Source organism: Drosophila kikkawai, chromosome 2L (genome assembly GCF_030179895.1).
Source record: "Drosophila kikkawai strain 14028-0561.14 chromosome 2L, DkikHiC1v2, whole genome shotgun sequence".
NCBI classification, from domain to species: domain Eukaryota; kingdom Metazoa; phylum Arthropoda; class Insecta; order Diptera; family Drosophilidae; genus Drosophila; species Drosophila kikkawai.
In genome coordinates, this window is record NC_091728.1 from 13,679,045 (window position 1) to 13,705,148 (window position 26,104).

General features: G+C 41.3%; 2 protein-coding genes across 3 annotated transcripts; both read right to left on the reverse strand.

Annotated features, from left to right (window-relative positions):
* Positions 1-51: 51 nt before the first annotated feature.
* On the reverse strand, positions 52-5,960 carry Gpdh1 (Glycerol-3-phosphate dehydrogenase 1). Of its 2 annotated transcripts, none has more exons than XM_017166662.3 (7): positions 5,729-5,960; positions 5,456-5,633; positions 2,945-3,151; positions 2,509-2,881; positions 1,820-1,973; positions 1,663-1,755; positions 52-534 (listed from the first exon to the last, which is right to left on the reverse strand). In XM_017166662.3, exons 1-7 carry the CDS (start codon positions 5,770-5,772, stop codon positions 522-524), a joined length of 1,062 nt encoding a protein of 353 aa, XP_017022151.1. In that variant the 5' UTR covers positions 5,773-5,960; the 3' UTR covers positions 52-521. The 2 variants fall into 2 exon arrangements, with proteins under 2 accessions (XP_017022151.1, XP_017022143.1); XM_017166654.3 differs by lacking the exon at positions 52-534 and adding an exon at positions 753-1,136.
* Positions 5,961-12,786: 6,826 nt separating this feature from the next.
* On the reverse strand, positions 12,787-24,899 carry dsf (nuclear receptor dissatisfaction). Its single transcript, XM_017166327.3, has 5 exons — positions 24,890-24,899; positions 22,863-22,946; positions 22,633-22,794; positions 13,438-14,813; positions 12,787-13,347 (listed from the first exon to the last, which is right to left on the reverse strand). The coding sequence occupies exons 1-5, from the start codon at positions 24,897-24,899 to the stop codon at positions 12,865-12,867; spliced, it is 2,115 nt and encodes a 704-aa protein (XP_017021816.1). The 3' UTR covers positions 12,787-12,864.
* Positions 24,900-26,104: the final 1,205 nt, after the last annotated feature.

Below are 26,104 nucleotides of genomic sequence, written 5' to 3' on the forward strand. Positions count from 1 at the left end.
CTTCTTAAAAAATTCGAATACCCCGCAAGGGTAAAATAAATAAACAACTCATTTAACTAATCAGCTTTTATTTCGACAACGCTTGTTTTTTTTACAGTTAAATCTAAGATCTACGCAATCCGATTAAAATTAGACTAAGGTTCTCTCCGCTCGCTGCCTCCGATTGCTGTTGTAATTAATACTCGTGGCCACAAAATTACAATATCCTTGCTTAGGTACACGCGCTTGTTTCTTGGCTAGTTACGTTTTAAAAAACAACTAAATTTAAAAATTAAAGCAGACTTTGGTGTTGACTGTTAGTTTCCATCTGTGGTTCTTTGGATATGCGTGGGATCGGATTGAAAGAAATATATAGCTAACTAAACAAACAACCTATACACAATCCTTATGGTCGGCTGGGTAGTTAGTGGACCATGGGAGTCCCAAGTATCATAGATTTTGACTTGTGCTGAAAAAATACAATTACTCTCTCTTTCTCTCTCTGTGGTGCATAAAAAGTGTTAAAAACGTTCTTTAGAGATTTACAAATTTTGCCTGTGGAATAGAAAAGGCAAAGCATTAATATAAAGCGATTCGATAGCTGGTAAACTCAGTAACTCATTTAACACTGGTTACAAAAACCCAATAATCGTGCCGAACAACTTAAAATTGCAAAATGTATAAAACTTGGATTTTCCATACGTACTCTGCCGATTTGTAGCTGCCAATAATTTCGAATGTATAAGTAGTATGAATGAGAAACACTTTTCGAGTGGTATGTACAAATTGTTCATATTTTATCATATTTATTTGTAACAAATCCAATTATCTTCAACAATTATGACACTTTTAGTTTTGGTTCTTTTGTTTTTGTTTCTTCACCTAAGACACATAAACACTTTAAACAATTATGGGGAAAAATATTGCAATGGAAAACAGTAATTAGCAGGTAAAAAAGAGATATGAAAAGCGACTTGTCTGACTTGAGGCATATATATAGGTCGTATATAGCTATATATGCCTTTTTATGGATGAAGATGACTGGTCTTGACTTGATCTATGCGGGTAGAGTAGTAGTATTTACAATATACATTTGACTGATCTGGTTTGGGTGTAACACAGTTTAGAGTTTTGGCGACGGCATGATGGACGTGTCCCTATGAAAAGTATAATATAAAAAAGAAGAGAAGAAAACAAATATGTTATGGATGAAAAATAATCAATTTGAACTTGAAAATTTGCAATGACTACGGCTGAAATATGGCTGAATAATAATTGGGTATGAAATGGATTTTGATGAGGATTTTGGATTGGTAATCACAATTTTGAAAGAAGATACAATAATTTTGAGAAATTTTGAATTTCGCTTCGAGTTTTATTATTCAGCATTTTGTATTAAAGTTAAAATTAAGCTACGTTTGGTTAGGAAACGGGAGCAGTAAATTAACATAAAATAAAACATTCCAAAATTAAAATTAAAGAAACAGAAGGTGCACAAACTAAGGTTAGGGAAAACTATAAACTTATAAATATAAAAACTAAGAAAAGAATTATTAAATCAAAGGCAAACAGTGAGAAGACAAAGCAGAGCACTTTTCGGGGGAGTTTCGGGATAACAGGATAGCGGGATAACGGGACATACGGGCGCAAACGAGATAAAACGAACGCGAACAAAACACTTACATATGCTCGGGGTGATTGCGTATGCAATCGATTAAATCTTTAGGCTTAAGCTGATTTGTGCATATTTTGTGGATAGCCGTGAACAGGGGGAATCTGTAATATAAAGAAAGATTAGTTAATATTTCTTTAAAATGATTATTATTTGTAGATGCCATACTTATCCTCCAGTCCCTTGTTCTTCAGCATGTAGTTCACCTCCTCGGCAGTGGGTGGTCCCTGCAGCTTCTGCCCGTTGAGCATCTCCTTCTCCAGCTCCTCAATGGTCTTGCCGGAAGTCACAAAAGCCTCAGAGACGCGACGGTTGCGGCCACCTGTTGAAATAGGAATTTTATTTAGTAATACCACAAACTATGGTAAATAAACCTCAGCTGAAGGCAGTTAGTAATTCAATCTTTGTTTTGTTTACAACTTGACATGCTACCGGTTTCCGATTATTTGTAAACATTGTTTGTTTAATTAATTTGCAAGTTCATTTTGAGACCACTTTGTGACTTTGCAAAGGTACGAAATAATAAGGAAATGTTTGTTTATAAAATTTACAAGTTGTTTTCATGACAACTTTGTGACTTTTTTAAAGAAAACATTTGTTTATAAAATTTTGAATTGTTTTTATCACAACTTTGCGACTCTATAAAGCCATTAGGTTGAGATCTCTAGAACTCAGATACGACTAAATAATGTTTCCATCACATTACTCACAAATTGATAAGTTATCACGCACTTTGTACCTGATAACTGCCTCCTTTTAACTTAATTGTTATACCTGAACTAGAGCAATTTGATAGCTAATGTTTGGGTCTAAGAATCACGCCACTGTGCCCCCGATGACCTCTCCCCGCCACTCACCGTAACACGTCGTGATCAGATCCGCCACACCGCAGCTCTCGAAGAAGGTGGAGAGCTTGCTGCCGGGGTAGAAGACGTCCACAAAGCGGATCATTTCCATGAGACCCAACCGAATGACGGCCGCCTTGGTGTTGTCGCCGAGCTTGAGACCATCAACGAAGCCCGCACCGCAGGCCACGATATTCTTGAGAGCGCCGCACACCTCCACGGCGTCGGCATCGTCCACTACCACGACGCGGAAGTGATTAGCCTGGAAGAGATCACGCAGCACCTTGCCGTACTTCTTGTCCGTGCAGCCAATGGTGGTCTCGCAGAAGTTGCCCTCGGCAACCTCATTGGCCAGATTGGCGCCCATCAACACGGCGCAGGGGATCTGCAGGGAAATCAAGCAGAAGATAAGACTTTTCAAAGGGTCACCTCTGCGTTGAAGACTTACCTTCAGGTGACGCGTGATGATGTGGGAAATCAGATCGATGCCACCGCCCTCGGCCTTGTCGAAGCCCTTGATCAGGGAAATGGCAATGGCATTGGGCTTGATCTTGCCCAGCAGCTGTTTGCAGAAGTTGGGGATGAACTGGTGGGGCACCACGAAGATCAGGATGTCGGCATTCTTGGCGGCCTCAACCAAGTCGGGCACGGCCACCTGTTGGGAAGTAGAGGAAATTTTGTTAATTACTATGTGATAAGGAAAGCGGTGATAAGCAGCCTAGTGAAGGTTGAATGAAGGGAACTGCAGACGGATTGCGGAAATCATTTTCCCAGCACGTGTTCTTTTTGGGGGCGCGTCTCTCTGCTGTCTAGACTACTTAAATCGCGGGCTCGCTCATTCGCCCGAGCCTGATATGGTAAGTAATATATTTTTTTCCACGTCGCTGCCTTTGCCAACCTGTTTGTCGCATTCCAAATGAGTTTATGCCGAGCAGCAAAATATAATATAAACTTGTTTGTGGGAAGTTTGCGATAGACTTTTTATATAAGTGTAAAGTTCACAACACCCAATTTAGATAACAGGCAAACTTGGCATTTGCACAAGGTTACGGTTACGTTAGGTAAAACGTTTATCTAATGTTTTGATAAAAAACTAAATAGATTATTTTTAGAGATCGAGAAATATACAGGTTTAGCTATTGTTTTTCCGTGTGGAAAATACACACATAATTTATTACTACAACTGTTAATTATATGTATTTATAGACTTGCTATTGGCGTTGATTAGCAGCTGCGAAAGCCTTAATCAAAAGTGCTAACCACTTGTGCCGATCTAAGCCGCCGCAGTAGAGTAGGTAAAGTGAAAAACAAAACACAAAAACAAACAATATTTTTATAGTATTTTCCGTTTTCGTTCGTGCCAAACCGATTAACTTGTTGACTCATTTTCATTGCCTTTGCCTTTGCATACTTGTTGCATTTCTGACATTGATCCCGATCATTGCTTATAGAAAATTGCTCAGTCTCATTTGTTTTTTTTTTTTTGGCTTCATCTGTTGTTGTTTTGGCGCCCAGAGACTAGTGAAAGCTTGCCAAAATTTACGAATATATGTATGTGTGTTCCAAATGGGCGAAGGCGTCTTCTAATTATACAAAACAAACCGACAAAGCATAAAAAAATCTAGCCTATATATTGTGTCTTAATATACCCTTACAGGGGGTATTATAATATTTTTAAGCCAGATGTTTGGGACTTTATACCTAACAAGCTAGTTTATAATGTTTCGAAAAAGCTTGCAAACTTTTATAGAACCCACACAATTGTTTATGAATGAATTTGAATATTATGAAATTTGAAATTTTTATAAATTACAGAAATTGCAAAACATATTTTTCATTAAACTTTAATCAAATTTAAGCATAATTTTCTATGTGACATTTCATTATATATAAATTTTTGTTTTTAATCCAGAAGAAATACATTTATTTTACCGCGCAGATTCACCAGAATAAGAATATTTATTTATATATGTTTTTCTTTGTTTATATATGCAGGAATATGTATTTGATTTAATATATATTTTTCAAGCTATATATGAATGCTTTATCTATTCTTTTTTCCCCTATATCTACCTTTTGTGCGATGGTTTATTCCCTTTATTTTAACTGATGTTAAGTCTTAAAGAGCACTTTTCGGTCGTTTTTAAATTAAAGCTACTGTAGCATAAAATTCTCCTACACTGGGTAAGGGTGTTCCCCCCTTCGGCTTAGCATATTTTCTCGCTGTTTTTCACGTTTCTCAATTTCCATGCCGCTAACGCATGGCTGTAATCGTGGGGCTATGTGTGTCTGTGCGCGGAGGTTTTTTTCCTAAGCAAGTTGGCAAACACTTGGCATCAACAGGCTGTTTACAGGGCAAACACTGGAACCAGGACAGCCGGGATGAATTACCGCCGAAGGTGCTGGACTTTACCACCCCACTACGAACCCGAAACAGTAGGGGCTGGCGGCGGCTTATCGATAATCGCCAAAACAGAACAGTTCAAGTGCTTTGTGGAGGACGTACATATGTCCAACTACAGCTTATTTCGAGTACCCTGCTTATCGGCCGTACAATTATATTGCCTAATGGGGAATATTGACGCAATTTGTGTGGCAAAAGTAAGGAGAAGCAGCTCTGGGGAGGGCCAAGCCGGCCTTGACCTACGTCAAAGGCGTCAAAGAGAGCTCCCCCCAAAGAGCGAGGGCGCAGGCGAAGGCGAGTGCAAAGAGAGTCGAAGGTGAAACTGCAGCGCACAAGGGAGAGACACAAAGAGACATAGAGAGAGCGCAGGTAAAAATAGACTTGCTTGCAGTTTGTGGTCTGATTAGATAATTTGGCGCTGCACACACGGTCAAGATCAAGGCGAGAGCCTTTTATGTAAGCCACAGGGCTGTTAACAATCCGCCACAAACCCATCTACACACACACAGCAGTTACATAAGCCCTCTGGGGGGGAGTATCCTGCGGAGGACTTACCACATTGGGGGGCAGCTTGTGGCCCTTCAGGTACTTGACATTCTCGTGCGTCTCGTTGATGATCTCCGTCAGCTTCTTGCCGTCGATGAGCTCCTCGTAGACGAACATGGTCACCCGCTCCTCGAACTCCGGCAGCGCGGAGGCATTGGCTCCCACGATTTTCGCTATGGCCGAACCCCTGCAAGGTCAAGGTGCGCGGTGCAAGGGCAAAGTGCAACCAATCATTATATAAGTGCATTGTCCAATTATCGAGGGTGCTCCTCCTCCACTCACCAGTTGCCGGAGCCCACAATGCACACGTTCACTTTTTCCGCCATTCTGAGTGCAGTTTCTGTGTCTGTTCTGTCTTTGTTGTTGCTGCTGTGCTGCTTCTGCTGCTACGGTGGGTGCTTCTCGCGGTCTGACTTGGCGATTCTGGCGGAGATTACGAACTTGGCGCTGCCCGTTTGATAACGACAACTGATTGCAACTGACACGTCGAGACACGAAATGCGAAAATCGCGGAGGTGCGAATCAGATCAAAACAGAGACCGTTGGAGCCGTGGGGGGAAATGCCGCCGTGGCGAAGGGGTTTTGTTGGTGTTTTCACTGTGAGCGCACCTGGTCACTCTATTTTAAGCGGATACCAAAACATTTAGCGTGGACTCAAACCTAGGATAAGAAGTGCTGTAAAATTACAAATGTAAAATAATTTCAAATTAAATTTAAATAATTTTTAAATAAGAAACTTAATAAGTTTTTTGACATATAATATATATTTCGATTCAGCATCAAATGGTAATTAATAAAATTAATAAATAAAAAAATAAAAAATAATAAAATTAAAAAATATAATATTAAAACAATATTTAGAAAATTACTCAAATTACATCAAAATGGTAATTAATAAAATTAATAAATAAAAAAATAATAAAATTAAAATATATAATATTAAAACAATATTTAGAAAATTACTTGAGTTCTTTAATCTTAACTTGGTCCCCTGATCCAATTTCAAACTGCAAGGAATTTAGAAGCCCTTTTTTTTGTAAAATATGGAATTTGGTTATAGTATTTCTAAAAAATATATATTTATAAATTAAAAAAGAAATATTTTTCCTAAAAAACAATTGGCTTTCGGCGCACAAATGTTGTAAAATGCACTAGGCTTAAATGTTTTTGTTTTGTAATCACATTGGAGGGGTCCAGGGCTTTCACTTCCCATGACCCCACCAAATGGCTGCAGGGCAGATCTCTGGATGGAGCTAGGCACAGGGCCACGCCCACTCCGGAACAGAGTACACATGCAGTTGCCGTCGCCTCGTCCGCATGGCGTTGACCCATGGAGGAGGTTAATCATGCAGCGATGTTACGCGCTAATACCTTCATGTGAGCAGGACCACGTGCGCTGCTCTCGCTCGTTGCGTGTCTAACGCTGTTTGTGGGTGTCCTGGATGCTCTGGGTCTGCAGGAGGATGGGTCCTTGCGTGGGTGGGTGGTTAGCTGAGTGGTTTGGCGGGGCTGTGCTCGGGGTTGCTCTAATTCCGCTGCCGCATACGAGGCTGCCTCCTGGTTGCTGCTGCCGCTGCTGCTGCTGTGCACCCGTAAAATTGATTGCGGCGAAAGCTGGAAAGTTGCACGTTATGCCGTGGCCTGACTTGGTATCTCTGGTCTGGTCTGTTCTGTTTCCGACGGATGCTTTCCTGTGGCGTTCTCTTCTATGGACGTGTGAGTGGGCAGGGGATGTGAATGTGGGTGGGTGGGAGGTAGCTGTGGCCTGGCTTGTTTCCATGGCAAAAGTGTGATTTTGTGCAGCAGCCAAGGTGGGTCTGCTCTCATTTCCGTCTTGTGTTTTCCATTTTCTTATGTACATTTTAGGTATTTAGTAAGCTTTTCTAATAATTTATTATTTTAATTACGAAATATAATAGTAAACGTATTATATTTTAGGAAAATATTTAAAATGTATCTCTAATTTAATAGTAAATATTATTTACTAGTTCTTAATAAATTAATGTATTATTACATATATGTATTTACATATTTTTATACCCTTGCAGGGTATTATAATTTCAGTCAGAAGTTTGCAACGCAGTGAAGGAGACGTTTCCGACCCTATAAAGTATATATATTCTTGATCAGCATCAACAGGGGAATCTTTCTAGATATGTCAGGAAGAAATCGATTTTTTTGACATTTTTGCAAAATTTTATAAGGGGTTACATCATTAAAATTTTTGATTTTGATAAAAAATTGAATTTTCAAAATGTTTAAATGAAGTATGCATATTTATTATTTGTAGAAAATCTTGCACAGAACAGTTTTCCGATTTAAAATAAATGTTCTTTTGGCCGAGTTATGATATTTTTAATTTAAAAAAAATTAGGAAGTTTTTTAATATACAAAATCAGATTTTATAATACAAAATAATATTTTTCTAAGTCAAGGAATCATTTCCGACCCCATAAACCATATATATTCTTGATCAGCATTAACATGCGAATCTTTCTAGATGTGTCCGGAAGAAATCGATTTTTTGGCCATTTTTGCGAAATATGATAAGGGGTAGCATCATTAAAATTAGCAAAAATGGCCAAAAATTTTGATTTCTTAAAATTTTAAATTTGGTTTCCAGTTTTTTTAAATTATCAAAAACTAACACAGAACTGCTTTCCGAATCGAAATTAATACATTTTTGGCTTAGTTATGATATATTTTAATTGTTACCTGCAAGGGTATACAAACTTTGGCTGGCCAAAGTTAGCTTTCTTTCTTGTTATTACTTTAATATATCAATTTCAGGTTAATTTCCATTAAAAGCTTTGAATTATTATTGTGGTAACATTTTTTGAAAAAAATAAAAAAATCTTTAAGTTTAATAACTTGTCTTTAACATGTACACTACTTAAGGCCCTGAAGCCAAATTCCATAATTATTCCTTTACTCACTCTGACCTGTGCTTCCATTAAAAGCTTTGAAATATTATTGTGGTAACATTTTTTGAAAAAAATAAAAAAATCTTTAAGTTTAATAACTTGCTTTTTACATTTACACTACTTAAAGTATCCATTATAGACAGCCTGAAGCCAAATTCCATAATTATTCCTTTACTCACTCTGACCTGTGCTTTCATTGGAATGTAATTTTCAGACTTTCCAAATAATCATCGATTCCGGTGGCTCATCCTCTTGTAGCTGTCACAGATTACAAGCTTATAAGTGCTGTTTTGCCCCCCCGAACTTGGCGTCATTTTGGCGCACGGCCCACTTGGCGTATGCGCAATTTCTATGCACAAACTCAAAGTTACCATGCAGCCATCAATCCTATCCCGAGTTGTGCTTACGTCTGCCCACGCTCCGAATTGGATGGACAAGTGCCACAATTCACATCATCAAGATTGCGTGGAGAGCTGCTAGCAACCTCAACCCATAACCCATATCACATTCCACACACATCACACATCGCATATATCCCAGTCCCAGATCCACATCCCACATCCAATATGCAGCCCACCTTTTTGGCCATGGCTAATTCGCATGTCATGCTGACAATGAAGCGCTCCTTGTTGATGATGATGGCGATGTCGGCGATTCTGGGGTACGGGGAATTAACCCTTTTGCCGAGCTGTGTGCACAGCAATGTGTCTATAAAAAACAATGATGGACATTGGGGACTTGGGCATAGAATAATAGTACATCAAAAATTTTACAGCAACGAAATAAAATCATTTACGCAACAACGAGACCCAAAAATGAAAGGCAAGAAACGAGTGAAGGAAACGAAAAGTGTTGGGTAAGTTTTGAGTGACTATTGGATGTCCTTTTGGAGATTGATAAATAATAATAAGATATAGAGAGGCGATGTGGAATTGGAAGAAAATAAAAGCAAACATTTAAAAATAGATTTATAGATGGTTAAAAAATTAATAAATAATATTAATTAAATATTTGTAGGACGTATAATATGTATACGTTAATTTCACCTGGATTAACCTGTTAAAAACATTATCTATATTTTAGGTATAAAACATGATACTCAATAGCACTTTTTTAATCGTAATCTTAAGCATGATCTTTATTTATAAAGCTCTCTAATTATTTATTAAAATCGATATTAAAAGTAAACTAAAGTAAATTTAATTCCTTGTAAACATATTTTAAAATACAAACATTTTATCTAATTTAAAACCTCAAAACCTTTCACATAACCCAAGTGCCCTTAATTCTAGGCAGGGTATGTCAAGACTAGAGAAAGACAACGCTAAGCGGATGTAGCCCGCTTATCCTTTCACACACCCACTCACATCTGGACATTGGTTTTTATTTTTGCAATATTATTTTTACTTTATTTAAACCACACAAAATACTTAAGACGATTTTGTGTTTTGTGGCCCAAGATGTATTGCCCATGGCCAAAGGAAAAGTGTGAAAAGAACTGGGAGCTGCTGCTGAAAGTTTTCCCCCGGCCCCAGACGAAGGGGAGCAGGAGGTGGAGGAGGAGCTCGGGGAGGGTTAACTAAAAGGGTGATGTGCAACATGTCCGAGCGGTTTGTGCGGCCGGCCCTGCCCAGTTCTTCGCTCGAGGCGTTTGCATATGCTAAATAAGACTTTGGTCCTTACCTTTTGCCAAAGACATTTGTCTCAGACAATTGAATCGGCTCTTTGATGACAGGACGAGATTGCCGAGATGTTCGCTGGGCATCAATAATATAGACGCTGGCGCACATGTCCTTTGTCAAGGCGTTCCCATTCGGATGCGGATCTGCTGACAGAATTTATGACAGCTACGGCTTCAGCTCCACTCCTCTGCGGTACACCTCCTTGGACAATCCTTAAGCGTTTTGAGAAATATGCGACAGCATACAAATTGGGGATTTTTATTTTCATTTCGGTTTTTATGATTTACATTTTTATTTGCCGCTCGCTTTGTCCTGTAAAATGTTTTGGCCACTTTTTTTGATGCCATTTGTTCTTGGCCTTTTTTTTTGCGCGCGACTCTGTTTTTTACCCGAGTTTTCCTGCTCTGCAAATAGTGTGGAAGCACTTAATTGTTTTAATTGCCCAGCATTTTCCATATTTTTCTCATTTTTTGTTAGGCCTTACTTCCATTAACACAATTTACTTTGGCTCGCCAGGGTTTTTGAGTTTTTGGGGTTCTCTTATTTATTTAGTTTCAGGGAAATTAGCATGAACCCATCCATGCCCGAAGGGTGAAGTGGCTTATAACAGACAGAAGGAGTTATATTTCATATATATCATATATATAAGTGTATAAATACATATATCCTTGATTAGATGCAATGATTTAGCCATATACATCTGTTCCCTCTGCCCAAGCGCTACCAAAATTGGTGACGTCTTGCCTGTTGATCTCATTTCTTTGAAATTTAGCCACACTCACCATCCACAAAAATCTAGAAAATGTTATAACAATACTATGAATTCGGTAAAAGTAAGTATGTGTTTATATTAAATAATAATAAAATTAATAAATTAATAATTAAGATTGGAATGATATATTTCCCAAGCGCTTTAATGTTGCCTAACGAGTTATTAGATGTTATCCTTATAACAATGTATCCTTATAACATATCTTCGTCTATACCTAATGGTAGAATATATAAATTTTAATCATCAAGAGCCACACGCATTATCTTGAAAATGAAAATCCAAATCTATTTGTTTATTTAATTATTTATTTATAGATTTCAGACAAGCAATAATGTACATCAATAACCTTTTAAACCATATTCTTAAATCCGAATGTAAAAGGAGTGTTTTTTATTGATATGGCAAGAGCTTTAACTGAGTAAAATATTTTTCATAAAAAAAATATATATAAAAATAAACTATTAAAATAGCAAAATGTTCATAAGTTAATCCACGACAATATCTTCATAGTTGCCCACCAAAAAGAACTGCACTGTCATCGATATTTTTATTTTGGTATCCTAAATTCTCCCTCTTTGTGTTTTTAATATTCCCATCATGTAATAAAAACCCCAATAAAAAGACATCGAATATTTTAAATATTTTTTTTATATCATATTTTAATTTATTTAAATGTTCAATATCCCTTAGTTGGCTACTCGCCAGCATTTTACATTCGTTTATATTTCTAAGGATTTTTATTTTCAACTATTTGTGCTAAATCTAATATTTTGTTCATACCGTTTTACGAATTTCAATGTGTGTAAAAATCAATTACAAAGCATTCGGTATATGCATAAACAAAGCTTTTATCAATGCGCCGGTTATTGTACATCGATTCAGTGGTAGATACATAGATATACCTTAGCACCGGCTTTATGTATAAAACTAACCGAAACATCGGGCCTGGGGAATGGCCAACCCAACCAACAGTAACAGCGAAGCAAAAACAGGGAACATAAATTTTGGTCGCTTGACCTGCGGCAAAGTTATTTTTTCATTTTCACGATTTCTAAACGCGTTATCTGGAAACGCGAAACGGCAAAAAGATATAGAAAAAATAATCCGTGAGTAAAGGGAAGTCAGATTGAATCAAGGCGGGGATTGGGGGGAGCTCACAGAGATGGAGGTTTTGGCTGTGATGGCTTTGAAATACTCTAACTTGGGAAGTCCTTTAAAAAGTAAAATAAATTTAGATATAACAAAAAAGGTTAACAACTTCACAGTTAAGTTTCTATTTGACAATTGTTTTTCTTAAAAATAAATTATGCGTAAAATACTTAATTAACCACATTTACAAACAATTTCTAGATTATTTCAATTCTTGTTTACTGTCAATATCAAATCCTGATAATATACCCCAAAATTCCCTATTAAATATTACAAAGCCAAAACGCGAATACCAGTGACCAGGCTATCTCAGGATATGCCAGCAAGGTCTCCGGGAATGGGAATGGAAACGTTGCCTGCCAGGTTGAAATAACATGAGCAATTTTTAGAAAAGCGACGACAAAACGTCGAATGAAAGATAAATAAAGACCAGAGCACAGGCAGTCAAAGAATGAAATAAAAAATGAAAAGGAAAAATCCCGGCGAAAAAGATGAAATAAAATGAGAATATAAAATGTTAGAAAATGAAACGAAAGTAAAGCGAGAGCGCCAACGCGTTGTTGGCGATAAATCAACATGTGAGAAGGCCAGCAGGGCCACGGATCGGGCGGAAGAGGAGCTGGAGGCGTCTAGGGGCGTGGCCTGGTACACACACACACACAGAGCTATTACATGGTCCTTCCCTCTGTCCCCTCTGCGAACTGTCGCAGCTGCAGATGCTGCGCGCGGGAAATTGGTAAATTTTCCGCAATTTTTCCATTTGCCTCCACATCTGAATCTCTGAACTCTTTTTGGGTTCGCATTGGAATACAAATATTTTTGCAGGTGACAAAAACTGTTGTTGCCGCTTAGGTGCTACGGAATCGAATTCGATTATATATATTCCGGTGTTCATTTGTCCACCTGGGCCGGCTCCATGGTGTACATGTCGCGCAGCAGCCGGGCAATGGGCACATTTCCGATGGTCTCCTTGAAGAACAGCGCCTCGATGGTGGAGGCCCGGATGGTGCGCAGCGAGGGCAGCAGGAGCAGAAGCCGGCCAAAGCGAGTTGCCTGGCGGGGATAACGAAGACGTACGTGGTCGGAGAGGATGCATTGTGCCTGATCCTGCAGCATTTCCACCGGCTGGACATCGCAAAGGCCAGCGGTTTCAGGGGCAAACAAGGCGATGGCCTTCATGCAGCCCACCTCGCTGCCATCGGGGGTGATCTGGCGGAAGCGGCAGAGGATCTCCTGGATGGTCTTCATCTCTGTCTGGGTGGCCTCGTCCTGCAGTACCCTCTCCCTTATGAGTGGTGACTCCAGGATGGGCGTGAGATCCAGGGGAATCGTCCACTGGGCCAAGTTGAGCAGGAAGAGCTCTTTCCAGGATTCCTTAGAGAGAAAATAAACATTAAAAATACATTTGTTAATGTTTTCCTTAATTTAAATATATTTATTTATTTTATTTTGATAGATTCTTACCTGCAACAGCAAATGCTGATCGTTCTTGGAGAGCGTCTGAAAGGGCATGAGGCACTTGACCCAACGCACTGCCATAAACAGCAGCCGCGCCGTCGTCTCCTGCAGCATCTCCCAAGACAGCAGTCGTGAGTCCAGAAGCTGCTGCGGAAAGAGCAGCGTGTTGTGCTGCACCTGATACTGGATGAGCTCCTGGCACTTGTCCGGGCTGAGCAACAGCTCTAGGAAACCATTCGAGGCTGGAGCCCCTGGGCAGGAGCTTCCTCCTCCTCCCATCCGTGATCCCGGAGGCGGCGGTGTAGGTGTAGTGGGCGTGGGAGATCCGGATGTAAAGCTCGACTGCTTGTGCTCTCCATTGTTATTGTTGTTATTATTATTGTTGTTGCTGCGAATCAGTAGGGAGGCATGGCTAGGGGGTGTGGTGGCTTCGCTAAGACTACGGGGGGAGGGCGGTTGTCGAGGCTGCGGCGAACCGGAGGAAGTGGTCAGCGTGGGTGCCGGCGAGATGCTGCCGGCACTTAGGGGAGGCGATGCCGATGGCGAAGGTGTCTCCGTCTCCACATTCACACGCGGACTCTCGCTGCCCAGGCTTAGGCTGAGGCCTTCCTCTTCCCCAGCGGCTCCTACGCTCCTGGATCCGATGCTCGAGATCGATTGAATGGAGTTGCTGGGCGAAGGCGACGAGTAGTTGTTGTTACTTGGAGATACCACCTGGTTGGCGGTGGGGTAGGGCGTTGTGGTGGAGGAAACCACGGCTGCCACAGCGCTGGCCGTAATCCCTGGCAGCTTGCTGGCCGCCTCCGCTATAAGGTTGTGGTGCAGCAGGTGCGAGGGGAAAGGCAAAGCCGGTCCACCGCCACCGTTGGATCCGCTGCTTGAGATCGAGCTGGAGTTTCCTCCCGGATTGCTGCCGGCGCTCAAGCTACTATGAGGTGGAGCCAACGCATGTCCCGGATGTCCTGGATGATGGAAGGCCGTTGCATGCGCCTGCTGCTGCGGCTGCTGGCCTGCAGCTCCATGGAGGTGGTGACCCGGCGGAGCTGGTCCCTGGTGAAAGCCACCCGAAGCCCCAGCCGGCGGAGGTGGATGGGTGGAGATGTGCTGCGTGTAGTTAAACGAAGCCGATACGTTGGTCACCAGCGAGACGGGCAGGTGACCACCGGCATGATGATGGTGGTGGAGACCTGCAGCAGCCGCCGCAGCAGCGGCTGCATGGTGGGCGGCTGCAGCATGGGCGTGGGCATGGTGGTGATGATGGTGATGGTGATGTGCTGCCGCTGCATGATGAGCCGCTGCTGCAGCGGCTGCGGCATGATGGTGATGATGATGGAGCTGGGGATGCAGCTTGGGCTTACGGGGACCACGCTCGTGCTGGACAGCTGAGGGAGAGAAAGGAAGAAGAGATTTGACTATGGAAATCATTTAGAAGTCTTTTAGGTATTACTAGGGAGTTAATAAAAGCCTGAAAAGGAAGGGGAAATAATCTTAAAGAGTGCTATGTTAGAAAGAGGGTATCCTTCCAACTTTTTTATACATATAATATAAATATAAATAAATATATTTATTGTTAAAAGGTAAACCTTTCTTTTCATAATCTAGCTTTAAATCTTGAAAAAAAAACCTTACTTCCTAGTAACTTATTTTCAATAAGCTTTTTCCTTTATATTTCCCTGAATTTCCCTTTGATTTTCCCTGCCGATAAGCGACTTTCCTCCTATCTCGTTTGAATAAAATCAGTTCAAGTGTGTAATTGCGATAATCTGCCTCTAAGTAGTTAAATAAATAAAGTTAATTTCAAGGATACTCCGGCCTGGCTTTCTTCTTTCCCGAAATCGCTCTTTGAAACTTTTTGAGAAGGCTTTGAAGTGTGTGTGTGGACCCAAAGGTCGGCCCGAACCCCGCCCCGCCTCGATTTGCCTGGGTAAATAGTCGCAGTCTCTCCGCCTCGGTGGAGGGAGGGACAGGCGGGAAGACATAATAAACCGATTATTAGAGCCCAGGAGAGATGCAAAGATACCCGGCTGCGGAGCATAGATGAACTGTCCTCGGTCGTGTGAACTGTTGCATATGCCCCAAGCAGAACCCGAGTGCGGTGTGGAGGGGGTGGCAAGGAACACACCATGTGTGTGAGTGTGGCTGCCATGACTTTTATTTGTTTGCAATTAAATGTATCTATCGCTGCGCTGCGTGACGTGGCGCAAAAGGGGTGACATTTTAATCCCCAGCTAATCGCATATGTGAGTGCGTCTCTGTGTAAAATGACTGCAGCCACTTGAAGGACTTTGTCCTACTCCTCCTCAAGCTCAGGGAAAAACTATAGCTAGCAAGCGTAGAGGAGCGAGGAAAAGTCTCAAAGCTTTCAAAAGATCACAAATTTCAATTAAAGAAAATGCCAAACTCATCAAATTTTTATGCTGCGGGTTTAACAAACTTCGGGTCCCAATTTCCAGCGGGACTTAAAAATTGTGGTTCAGCAGAAAAAAAAGAGAGGCGAAAGAGGAAACTTGGGAACTTCTAGCTAACCCTTTTGCCGTGACTCCAAGCCACTCCCCCCCGCTGGGCAAACACAGAAACGTGTGAAAAAGGCAACAAAATTAGCTGTCTGGGCAGGAAAATTTTAAAAAATTTCCTCTTGCTTTCTGCATTCAGCCTTCCTTCGGGCGCAATGCCATTCTTTTTCTTTGCTGAAGACACAAACTTTGTTTGGGAAGGCAACCCGGAGCAGAAACGTTGATGAGGAAAGAAAGCCGAGACTGATTTACTTACTCAAAAGTTATGAAGATGGAAAATGCAAAAGTCGTGTCTGCCTGCCTCCCGAACAGCGGAAGCCCTTGAGGGGCTTTAAATGCGCCAATTCGCATTAAGGAAGATGTGGTTTATCGAGCAGGGTTAAGGGTAATAGGAAGTGCAGCCAGGGAGAGCCTTGAAATATTTTTAAATAAATTAAATATTCCCTGAATAAGCCATATTTTGTTATTTAATTTCAAACAATCATCAGTTCAAGCGGGTTACAGTTTCAAAAATATATTTCAAGATCATTCAGCCGCATAATTTATGTTGTAAACTGATGTCATATCTTTTCTCCGCCTAAATACTTGACAATTGCTCAATTCAAAGCCCATTATTGTCTCGACTATTCATTCCATGGATAACTGAGTTCTTGAACCGCCCCTTGTGGCCATTATGGACTATTAGGCACTTCGGCACAAGCACCGTGCAACCCCCGACCGAATCAGATTCCGACCTCAGGACAGACACCCCTGCGCACATCATCATTCCAGGGGCACATCGAATCACTTCGAGTGTTTTCCTAATTTCACGGTTTATATTTCTTTTTATTTTATTTTCGGTTTCGGTTTCAGTGCTCCCCTCCTCGCCCACACAATTTGCAAACGCTGCCTTATTTACTTTTAATTTGCCTGCCAAACAATCGCATTTTGATATATTTCCTTTTTTGGGGGATTTTTATGGCGACAGTAGTATCTCCCGCATATATAGTAAGGTCATGCCAGGCCAGGCCAGGGACTCGGCTCATTATCGTTTAACGATTTTATTTATTTCGATTTCTGGGGCACGCGTTGCGCTTTTCAGCTTATGGGTGGCGGCTCCTGGCTCCTCTTGCTCCTCCTCAAGCGCCTGATGATCATCATTTGGGATTTTGCGTGCCGCATCGTCGTGAAGTCGTCGTGGTCGTGTCCTGCCGTGGGAACGCGGCAGCTGCAAGGCAGCTCGCTTTTCCACTGCCACTTATCATTAATTTTTCCAACCGCCTTTTCCGTTGCCCATTCTGGCATCCTGACATTCCTGCCAGCCGCCTTTGTCTGGCCAGGACTCTTCTCTCCTCGTGTTCCGTGTGGGTGCATGTATTTTGACATAATTGTTTTTCTCTTCACGGTAGTCCTGGTGCGCTTCCCTCTGCTCTGGCCTAATTAATTGATTAGCTTCAGCAAATCGGTCAATATGTTTGTTCTGCCTCTCTATTCCATTTCTTTTCGCCTTTCCTGCGGGGGAGGATGCGGCTGAGGTCCTGGTAATGAGTTGCTAATTAGATTTGTAGATTGTAATTTTTTTTGCTCGCTCGCTCTTTTCGCCGCTGGGCGTAACTTTTTGTTACACATTTCCGAGAGGCTTGAGAGACTTTCCAGGTGTTCTTTTTTTTGGGAGGAGAATGGGTGTAGTCGATGGCTGGGGAGAGGGGAAAGTCCCAGAGCTTGGATTTCCGTAAGAGCTTATAAGTCAAGTGTTAATTAGATTTCATATTCACGAGGATTAAATAGTTGGTTACAAAGTATGAGAAATCAAGGTGGTATGTACTTCTATATACATACTATACTGATACTAACATATTTATAATCCTGTTTTCCTGTGTTTTTGCCATTAAATATATATTTTTTTAATGTTTCTTTGTATAGTTATTTTACTTAGTAACAATATTTCCAGGAATTGTTTACCCCAGTACACTCTACACTTGATATTCATTGAAAGCCTCTTGCCATTGTGCTGCCATCCGGAAGGTGGCTCCGTGCATGATGAGGCCAACGGCTTTCACGCCTCTCAGCCCCCGTTGGCCCGGTGTGTGTGTGAGTGATTTTAAATCCGCTTTTAATGTTGACACTGACACTGATGGGCCTCGCCCACTCCCTCCCAGGACTGGTGTCCATGACATGTGCAAGCCAGGCGCATTTACATGTCGCACAGTGCCGGACGAAAGTGTATGCACATATCGTAGTAGGCTATAATGTCAATTAAGTAAAACATGCAGCGTGCCCGTGTGGGCGTGTCTCTCAGCCATGGCTTTCTGTGCCCTGCAGCCATGTGTAAATGAAATTGCGTATACGTAATGTGGCGGGCGGGGCGGCCACTCGACCGAACCTGGCGGCTTAAAAGCTGCAAAATAAATATCACAAATATATGTATATACACACAACCCGATATACGAGTATATAAACGCATTGCGTACGGGCTGGCACATCAGCAAAAATCAATACGTTGAAATGTGGTCATGAAATTAGCCGAGTCTGCCTTTTGCGCCAGCGCCAAAAAGTCGTCTCCAGAATAGACATCAACAACAACAAAATTAACATTGAAACCGAACGACACAACGAGGAGCGATTCCACAGACTTGGGCCCAAAAATGAGGCTGGGTCTGTGTGGCACCGGAAACCGGAACCACAGACTGTTGACAGAAGAGCTTAAGCGCCCAGAAGTAGGCAACAATATACCACTAGGTGCGTCGCAACTAGGAGACATTTCCATTTGGGAGTCCTCTTCAATTATTTCACCCTTGGCTGAGTCTTGGAAAGGCTTCTTGTCCACGGCTGTTGTTGTTTGCCTTAGCGCCTTGCCTTGTCTTGCCTTTGCCTAATCCTGGCCAGAAATAGAGCGAGGAGGTGCTGGGGGGAGCTGTTGCCTTCGTTAAGAGCCTTGTTTGCACACAGCTTGTAAACTTTTCGATTTGTAGAAAGCGCTAAAGTTAAAGTTAGTACAAACCAACTCAAGCCGAGTGGCAAAGAGTCCAGTGTTCGCAGGACAAAAGCAAATAAAAGCGAAAGTTGATTACGGTTCACATTCTACTGACAAGAAATTGTTAAATAAATAAACTAACGAGTAATGAGAATATTTTCCTGAGGCAAATTTTTATATTTCAGTAGTAATTAGTAAATTATTAATCTTTAAAAATATTATGTATTCCAAGAGAACCCCATGGGCTTTATAAATAACTGGCAAAGCATTTGTAGTCCTTGTTTTAGAGTACTTTTATGTTATACCATTGTTCTTTTTTAATTTCTCCAATTATTTCTATATTAAAAATTTAGAAAAATATTTTCACAGATTTGTTTAAGGTGTAAATAAACCAAACCTTATACATCTTTAGAAAATTATATTATTTTAAGACCATTGCTGCTATAACTCTGTTTTCTTAGACATAAAAACCATCTTTAACATCCAATCTCTCTCTAAAAACATCTCCATTTTGTTTAGATTTTTTATTATCCCAAAAACGTCTCCATCATTGTATAGATATTTTTTTGTTGTTGTTATGGCCATTATAAGCATCATTAGACATCACTTTTCGGCTCATCACGCACCCGGCTGAGGGGGAAAAAGGACCTTAACATTATCGCGCCCCCATGCATATCGTTCTTTTTTATAAGAATGGGATTCGAGAAGCGACACAAATCACTCAAAATGAGAAATCCGCTTAAAATGCCGCGTAAATATTTGCCAAGGAAAAAAAGCAAAGGAATCGGAGTGTTATGGAGGGTATGCTACGTGTAGTGTGCGTGTCGGTGGTGCTTACACTTTGGTGTATACAAATGCAAATACCATTAAATGTGACAAGTGGCAACATAATTTGTTAGGAGAGCTCTCGGCGTCTCCTTTTATTTTTCTCCACTCTCGATTCGTTGTCGTCGTCCCTCCCCGAGGATATTAGCATACAAAGTAGCCAACATTTGTAAGGCTGTCAGTTTTTTTGGAGCAGGGGCGGTGTCCTGTCCCTGGCATTTCGGACAAAGCGAAATGTGCGGAGCTTGTCATATTTTCCCATAATAACTTATTTGTCAGCTCTAAAGTGCCGTGGCAGGAGGATTGGTCAGCTGAATGCTGCCACATTGCCAACTTGCCAGAAGAGGGAAGAGTGATTCCATTACGTTTTTTTGTAGAGGTTTCGCAGGACACTTTGCCTGTAGGTCCTACAGAGGGTTTTTTTAATCAGAGTAATGTTATATATTTTATATCCCATCTTGTAATAATATCTGGTCTATCAGATTATATTGACAATTTCTATACCAACTCTGCTAGCTTTTCCAACACCTTTCCAATTAACTTTATCGACCTTTTTCGGAACACCAAGAAATCATTTAAAGCAAACGGAAACTTAACAGCAGGAAGACAAACTAAAAATGGCCAACCACAGACGGAACCCACTTCTACCCCGGCGTAGTCATCACATTTAGAGAATCCCGGACAACTTTACTACTCGCATGACCCATCCTCCCCCCATCACCCACCCATCCCCACTCACATTTCCAAACCCAACCCAGACTCACAAAAAATGTTACACAAACGTGCCTTGAACGATTTTTGTGGCTTTTTTGCTTTCTGCTCTAAACAACAAAAGCATTTTGTCTGGGCGTTACTACTACAATGGCGTTTTGGGGCGGAGCGTTCCTAGTGGCGTTCAGTTTTTGGGGTGGCTGACAATGGGAGGTGTCGGAGGATGTGTGAATGGTTTGGCGTCCATGTGTGTTTGTTGTTTATTTACGGCAACCAGCCAAGAAAAACCCCAAAAAGGCAGCCTAACATGAGGCTTTGTAGCGGCAAACTAAGAAAATTTCCCCAAAAGAATGTTAGGAACACGGACAACCCATAGCATGCTCAGATCCCTGCCATTATTGTTCTTACTCTTACTAGGGGTAGGCCGTGTTTTTTGTGGGAGCTTGGAAGGATAAAGAGAGTGAAGATTATTATAAAAGGAAGGGAGTGTAAGGAAGTGACCATTGAGAACTAGAGGATAATATAAAAGTGATATAATGAGATTTTATGTGTTATTATAATTTTAGTTAACTCAGTTATTATAAAACTAAACACTATAAATGCATATTGTTATTTATATTCCGAAAGAGTTTTTTATATTTATTTAAACTAAAATCCTTAAACTTTCAACCTTCATTTAATAAAGTTTCCCCTCTAAACTTTAATCATTTCCAATTAAACTCAAAAGAAGAGCATTTTCTAGTCGGTTCTCTACAAACCCCTCTTAGCTGGTTTTGTTTTTCCTTGGCCCGTTGTGCTTTTGTAGTTCGCCCCCATTTTTTTTGGTGGCTCATGAGCTGGGTCTCTACCAGCCATCATCAGCCGGGAGGACTAACTTTGCTCTCGGATCTGCTATGCTTCGGCTGGAAGGTCCTTGAAGTTGTCCCTGGGACGACTGACATCTAAGTTCGGGCTCTGGGCATCATCGCTTGATTGCCAATACATTTTAGTCGCATTTTCAGCGAGCGGATAATGCGTGTAATCCGCTATTAAGTGCACATTGTCAATCGCCGACCCTCAGCCCAAAGGGCGGACGGGCGGACAGAGGCTGTGCGTGCCAGAAAATCTGCAGCGATTCTCACGCTGCTGCTGCTGCTCGTGTCCCTTGTTTTTGTCCCGGCTTTTCTGTGCAGTGAACCCGTCAATGGTGGCTTCTGAATACCAAATCCCCGATCCGAGCTTGGCTCCTGAATATAGTCGGCTAAAAGACCGCACCCCACACTGGCCTCCCACCCACTCGGGCCACGAGTGTTCATCGCTATTATGTGTTTTTATGCTACATTTAATGTTGGCTTAAGAGCTTTAAAGCTAGCATTGTTGCATTGAGTTGTGTATTCGGTTTGGTTATGGCTATCCGACTGCCGATTACGGTGCTGAGTGGGGATGTGGTTGGGTATGGAGACTGGAGACTGGGCTTAAGGTCTGCACTCTGAATTTGCCTTTCGATTTTTGGGTGAAGTTAGAGTTCCGAAAACATCGGGGTTTGAATGCTACGGAAATGCATTTTTGGTGCTTGTAGATATTTTATTTTATTATATTTATAGTAAAAAAAAATATAAAAGGATATAGGGGTGAAGGATATATCTTTTTGCCAAGCCAAAGACGCAGTTTTTAGTAGGTAAAATAACCATTCTTTTGGTATCACTTAACCACTTAATAGTCTCTATTACATTTATTTTTAAAAATCCCTACGCTCCTTTTCCCTATCGGTGTAAAAATCTAAGTATATTGACAATTATAATTGCTGCTTCCACACTTCTACCCCATCGAAAAGACAAAGACCCATTTCAACACTTTTCCCCCATAAAAGGCTTTTGCCCCCAAGTCACGACCACGGGATTGGGGCTCGCATAATTTATAATCAGCTTAATGACAACTACAGCAAAAATTCAAATGGCATTTTCCCGAGTCTGGCCACAAGCGGAGGTTGTGGAGGTTGTAAACGGAGAACCGAGGACGGGAGGGAGCCCGCGGCATTTTGGTTTCCGAGTTTAATGTAATTTATGCCCAAAAAAACCTTGACGTGGGCGAGCAGGGGCTTCTCGAGCTAATTTGCTGCATAATTAAGTGTGTTTTGGCAAAGTAAAACAAAGCCTTGTTGGCAAAAACAAAGGACGTGGGCGGGGTGTCTAAAGGATGTAATGGAGTTACTCTACTCACCATCCTTGTTCATGGCCGATTGAAAGCACTTGGCGAGGCGACAGGCGCGACACTGATTCCGATGGGTCTTGTCCACGGGACAGCGACCTTTCAGATCGCCGGTGGCTTTGCAGGTGTAAATGCGATTGCGATGAATGCTACGCTTGAAGAAGCCCGAGCAGCCTGAAAGGTATTATGTTAGGATTACACTGGCATAGAGGGATTTCCTCCTCTCCGAGGGGGGAACTCACCATCGCAGCTGTAGATGCCGTAGTGCTTGCCAGAGCTACGATCGCCACAGACCTTACAAGGAATGTCCAGCAGACGATCGCCAGCTGAAAGTAAAGGAGAATAATATATCTATTATTTATTATTATTATTAATTTAAATATTTTCAATTTTATAGGAAGAGTTATATTCAAGTATTATATGATATATGGTCTATCGTATCAGAATATCCTATTGTTTTTTCATTTCGTAACCCTTGATTATCATCGTCGCTCAGGATCAATATGAGAGATCGGCAAAGATTGTATACAATTGTAATGTCTTTGCAAAATATGTATGTTTCAAATAAATATACAAATTTAATAATATTTATTCTATAAGACTGCTTTCCCTGCTTAGCTTATTTAACTTCTATTAAGCTCTAAGCTCCTTCTTCCTAGAGTCCTTCGACCATATCCAAATAGTGTGCGTTTGCCACTGGAGTTGCCTACTTTGTGGCGCTGCTGCTAGTGTGTTTGCCGCGGATTAGCAAGTAAAAGCAGCTCTTGGGCTCACTCGCACAGCCCTTTGACTGGCACGCTCCGCAAATTAAGTTCAACACTCGGCACTTGTCAAAATAAAACGCTCGCCCTTTGTTGTGGTCCTTTGTCCTGTGACATTTGACATATTGTCGCTGGCGGGTTGGATTCCGGTTCAGTCGGCTGGCTGCGGCTTGAGGCTGGCCATGTTGGCGCGTGTTGCCAATTTTCACACCCTGCCCGCTGCGTGTTAACACCTCTCAAGTGGCAGAGTGCGTGCTGGAGTCGCCTTCACGGGGTTGCATCGGAATCGGTCGCTGAGGACCCTCAACAGCTTCCTTCGGCCGCGGACCTTTTGCAGGCCCGTTGTTTTCTTTTTAAAAAATTTTGTATTGTTGATTTTACATATTTCTGTTTATTTATGATGCCACTTTCAGCTTGGCGTCCCATTTTTTTGTTAGTTCTTCGGCGTGTGGGTTACGTATTTATGTGTCAACCTTAAACAATATGCTCTTCGAACTGGTATGGAAATCTCGGACATGTTTTGATAGGCAAAAAAAAGGAGTTTGCCAGCCGGAAGGGAATGGGAAAAACGTGAGAGTTTTGCATTTTTGGCGTGAGACTTTTTAGAATGGGTTAATTCAAAAATCAAAATTATTTAAGGGACAAACTGAGGGGGTGTGAGAACGGAAGGTAGAAATAATAAGAGAATAGAAAACTTAATATCAAAATAATATTAAAATTGAACGGTAGGTTATTTGTTAAGTTATGACATCGTATTTAAATATTGAAGAAAAGTTCGAAACATGTCAAAAGACTTTTTTTTCAATCTTAAAAGTATTTATGTTTATAATATTAATTTAAAAAGTCAATATGATAATTTATCTGATTATATAAAACAAGAAAGGAAGGAACCTTTATCAAATCTAAATAATGTTCAAAACATTTGACTATGATACATTTTTTTGACAAATCAACATTATTCAAATACCATAACTAAGCCATAAGCCATGAGATATAGATTATCTGATATATTTAAATAGTTGTTTGAAATTTTGATAAAGTAAGATAAATAACAATTAAATATATAAAGTATAAAGAATAGAGACGCTCACAATAATTAATGGTTTAGCTGGAATTTTGATAAAGTAAGATAAATAATAAATACATAAAAGAATAAATTATAGACACGCCCAGTAGCATAAATGGTTTATATATAAATTAAATCCACTTTCTGTAATTATATTGTATATTTTATTTTATTTCTTAAATCCATAACGGTCGAAATATTTATGGAAATGATTGTGTCACATTGCAAGCTACAAATTTATGCCACCTAAAGTAAGCTTAATTTCTTGATTTAGATAAGAATCCTTTACGGTCTAAGCCTTTAACAAATTGCATTACAGTTATTGAAGAACTTCTTCTTCTTTGTCACTTTGTAAAATCCTCAGCTCCGACGGTATTCATACCACAAGGACATCGACAAACCGACGCAAATTTTGGTGTAATTTCCCACTGCTCCACTTTACCTGTGCCCATTTTCCGTTGATGGAAATATTTGAAGCCTAGAGTATCCAGTTTGCTTAGATTTACGTTCCACAGTGCGCACTTTTGAAATTTTCAACTATTAAAGGTTTTCCAAGTAGTAATTCAAAGGAATTTCCTTCCGTTGCCGACGCGATTTCTTGCCGCTGGGAAAACTAAAGGCTGGCTCCGATGCAATTGTGACTCCGATACCGATTCAGATTGCGTTTGCGAGTGCGGGTGCGAACACGGATCGCATGGGCTGACGGACCAACTGCGAATGAGGCGACCGAAATGGGAAGCTACGGCTATGGCAGAGCCAGCAGCGAACAGACCGCCAATTACGAAAGTGAAGCTGCCAAGGAGAGGTCCTTTTTTGCAGTCAATTTGACAGGAGGGCGAGCAAAGCCAAAGGCAGCGCCAGCCCAGCAGCCGGGCAACCCAACCCCTCGTAAAGCCACAAACAGCCGAAATGGAGGAAAACTGAAAAGCAGAGAGCGTCGAGATCCGAGATCCTGGCCAAAGGAAAATGAACAAAAACAGAGCCAAACAAGAAAAAAAAAAAGGAGAAGGGAAACCAAACGAAAGTCGAAAATTTACGAAAAGCTACCAAATGTTACATTTCATCCCTTGAGAGTGGACTGCCGCCCAAAAGCCACCCACTCGCACACATACACATGCAGAGGCGGTGTGGTGGACACGCACACACTCACCCAGAAGGTCCTGCCGCACACACAGAGAGAAGGAGAGACAAAGAGAGAAATAGAGAGAGAGAGCGTCGGGCAGCCAACCGGAAAACGCCCTTTTTTCAGTGTCCCGGCCTGATGCGATTACAGCAAATGAGGAGACTTCCTGCCGTCCACCATTTTTGTTTCTCTTTTTTTTCTTCTCTCTTCCCACCCAACACGCACACACACGCCCTAGCACACACACTGGCGCGCATATCCTGTGGCTTTCGACAATTCACCACAAAATGTCAAGAATGACGAAAAGCTAGCCGTGGAACGAGTCCCTGCCGTTGTGTTGGTATGCTGCTGCTGCTGCTGTCCTCCTCTCGCTCAAGGACCTCTCGCTCGGGTATCCTGCTCTTGTTCTCTGCAAATATCTTTTGCCGGCAGAGGACTCGCACTCTGGCTGGCTTCTCTCGTTTTTTTCCCAATTTTTTGTTGCTCCTTGCTGGGTGGCAGCAGCCGGCGCTTGTAGGCTGTCGGATTATTAGT

Bases quoted from the DNA above. Each gene is read 5' to 3' on its own strand.
- dsf (XM_017166327.3), bottom strand. The intron at 14,814-22,632 runs GTGAGTAGAGTA...TCTCTCCCTCAG, and splicing joins ATCGGCCATGAACAAGGATG to CTGTCCAGCACGAGCGTGGT. The intron at 13,348-13,437 runs GTAAGAATCTAT...TTTCTCTCTAAG, and splicing joins ATCAGCATTTGCTGTTGCAG to GAATCCTGGAAAGAGCTCTT.
- Gpdh1 (XM_017166654.3), bottom strand. From the start codon at position 5,772: ATGGCGGAAAAAGTGAACGTGTGCATTGTGGGCTCCGGCAACTG. The intron at 5,634-5,728 runs GTGAGTGGAGGA...TTGACCTTGCAG, and splicing joins ATTGTGGGCTCCGGCAACTG to GGGTTCGGCCATAGCGAAAA. The intron at 3,152-5,455 runs GTAAGTCCTCCG...ACTTCCCAACAG, and splicing joins ACAAGCTGCCCCCCAATGTG to GTGGCCGTGCCCGACTTGGT.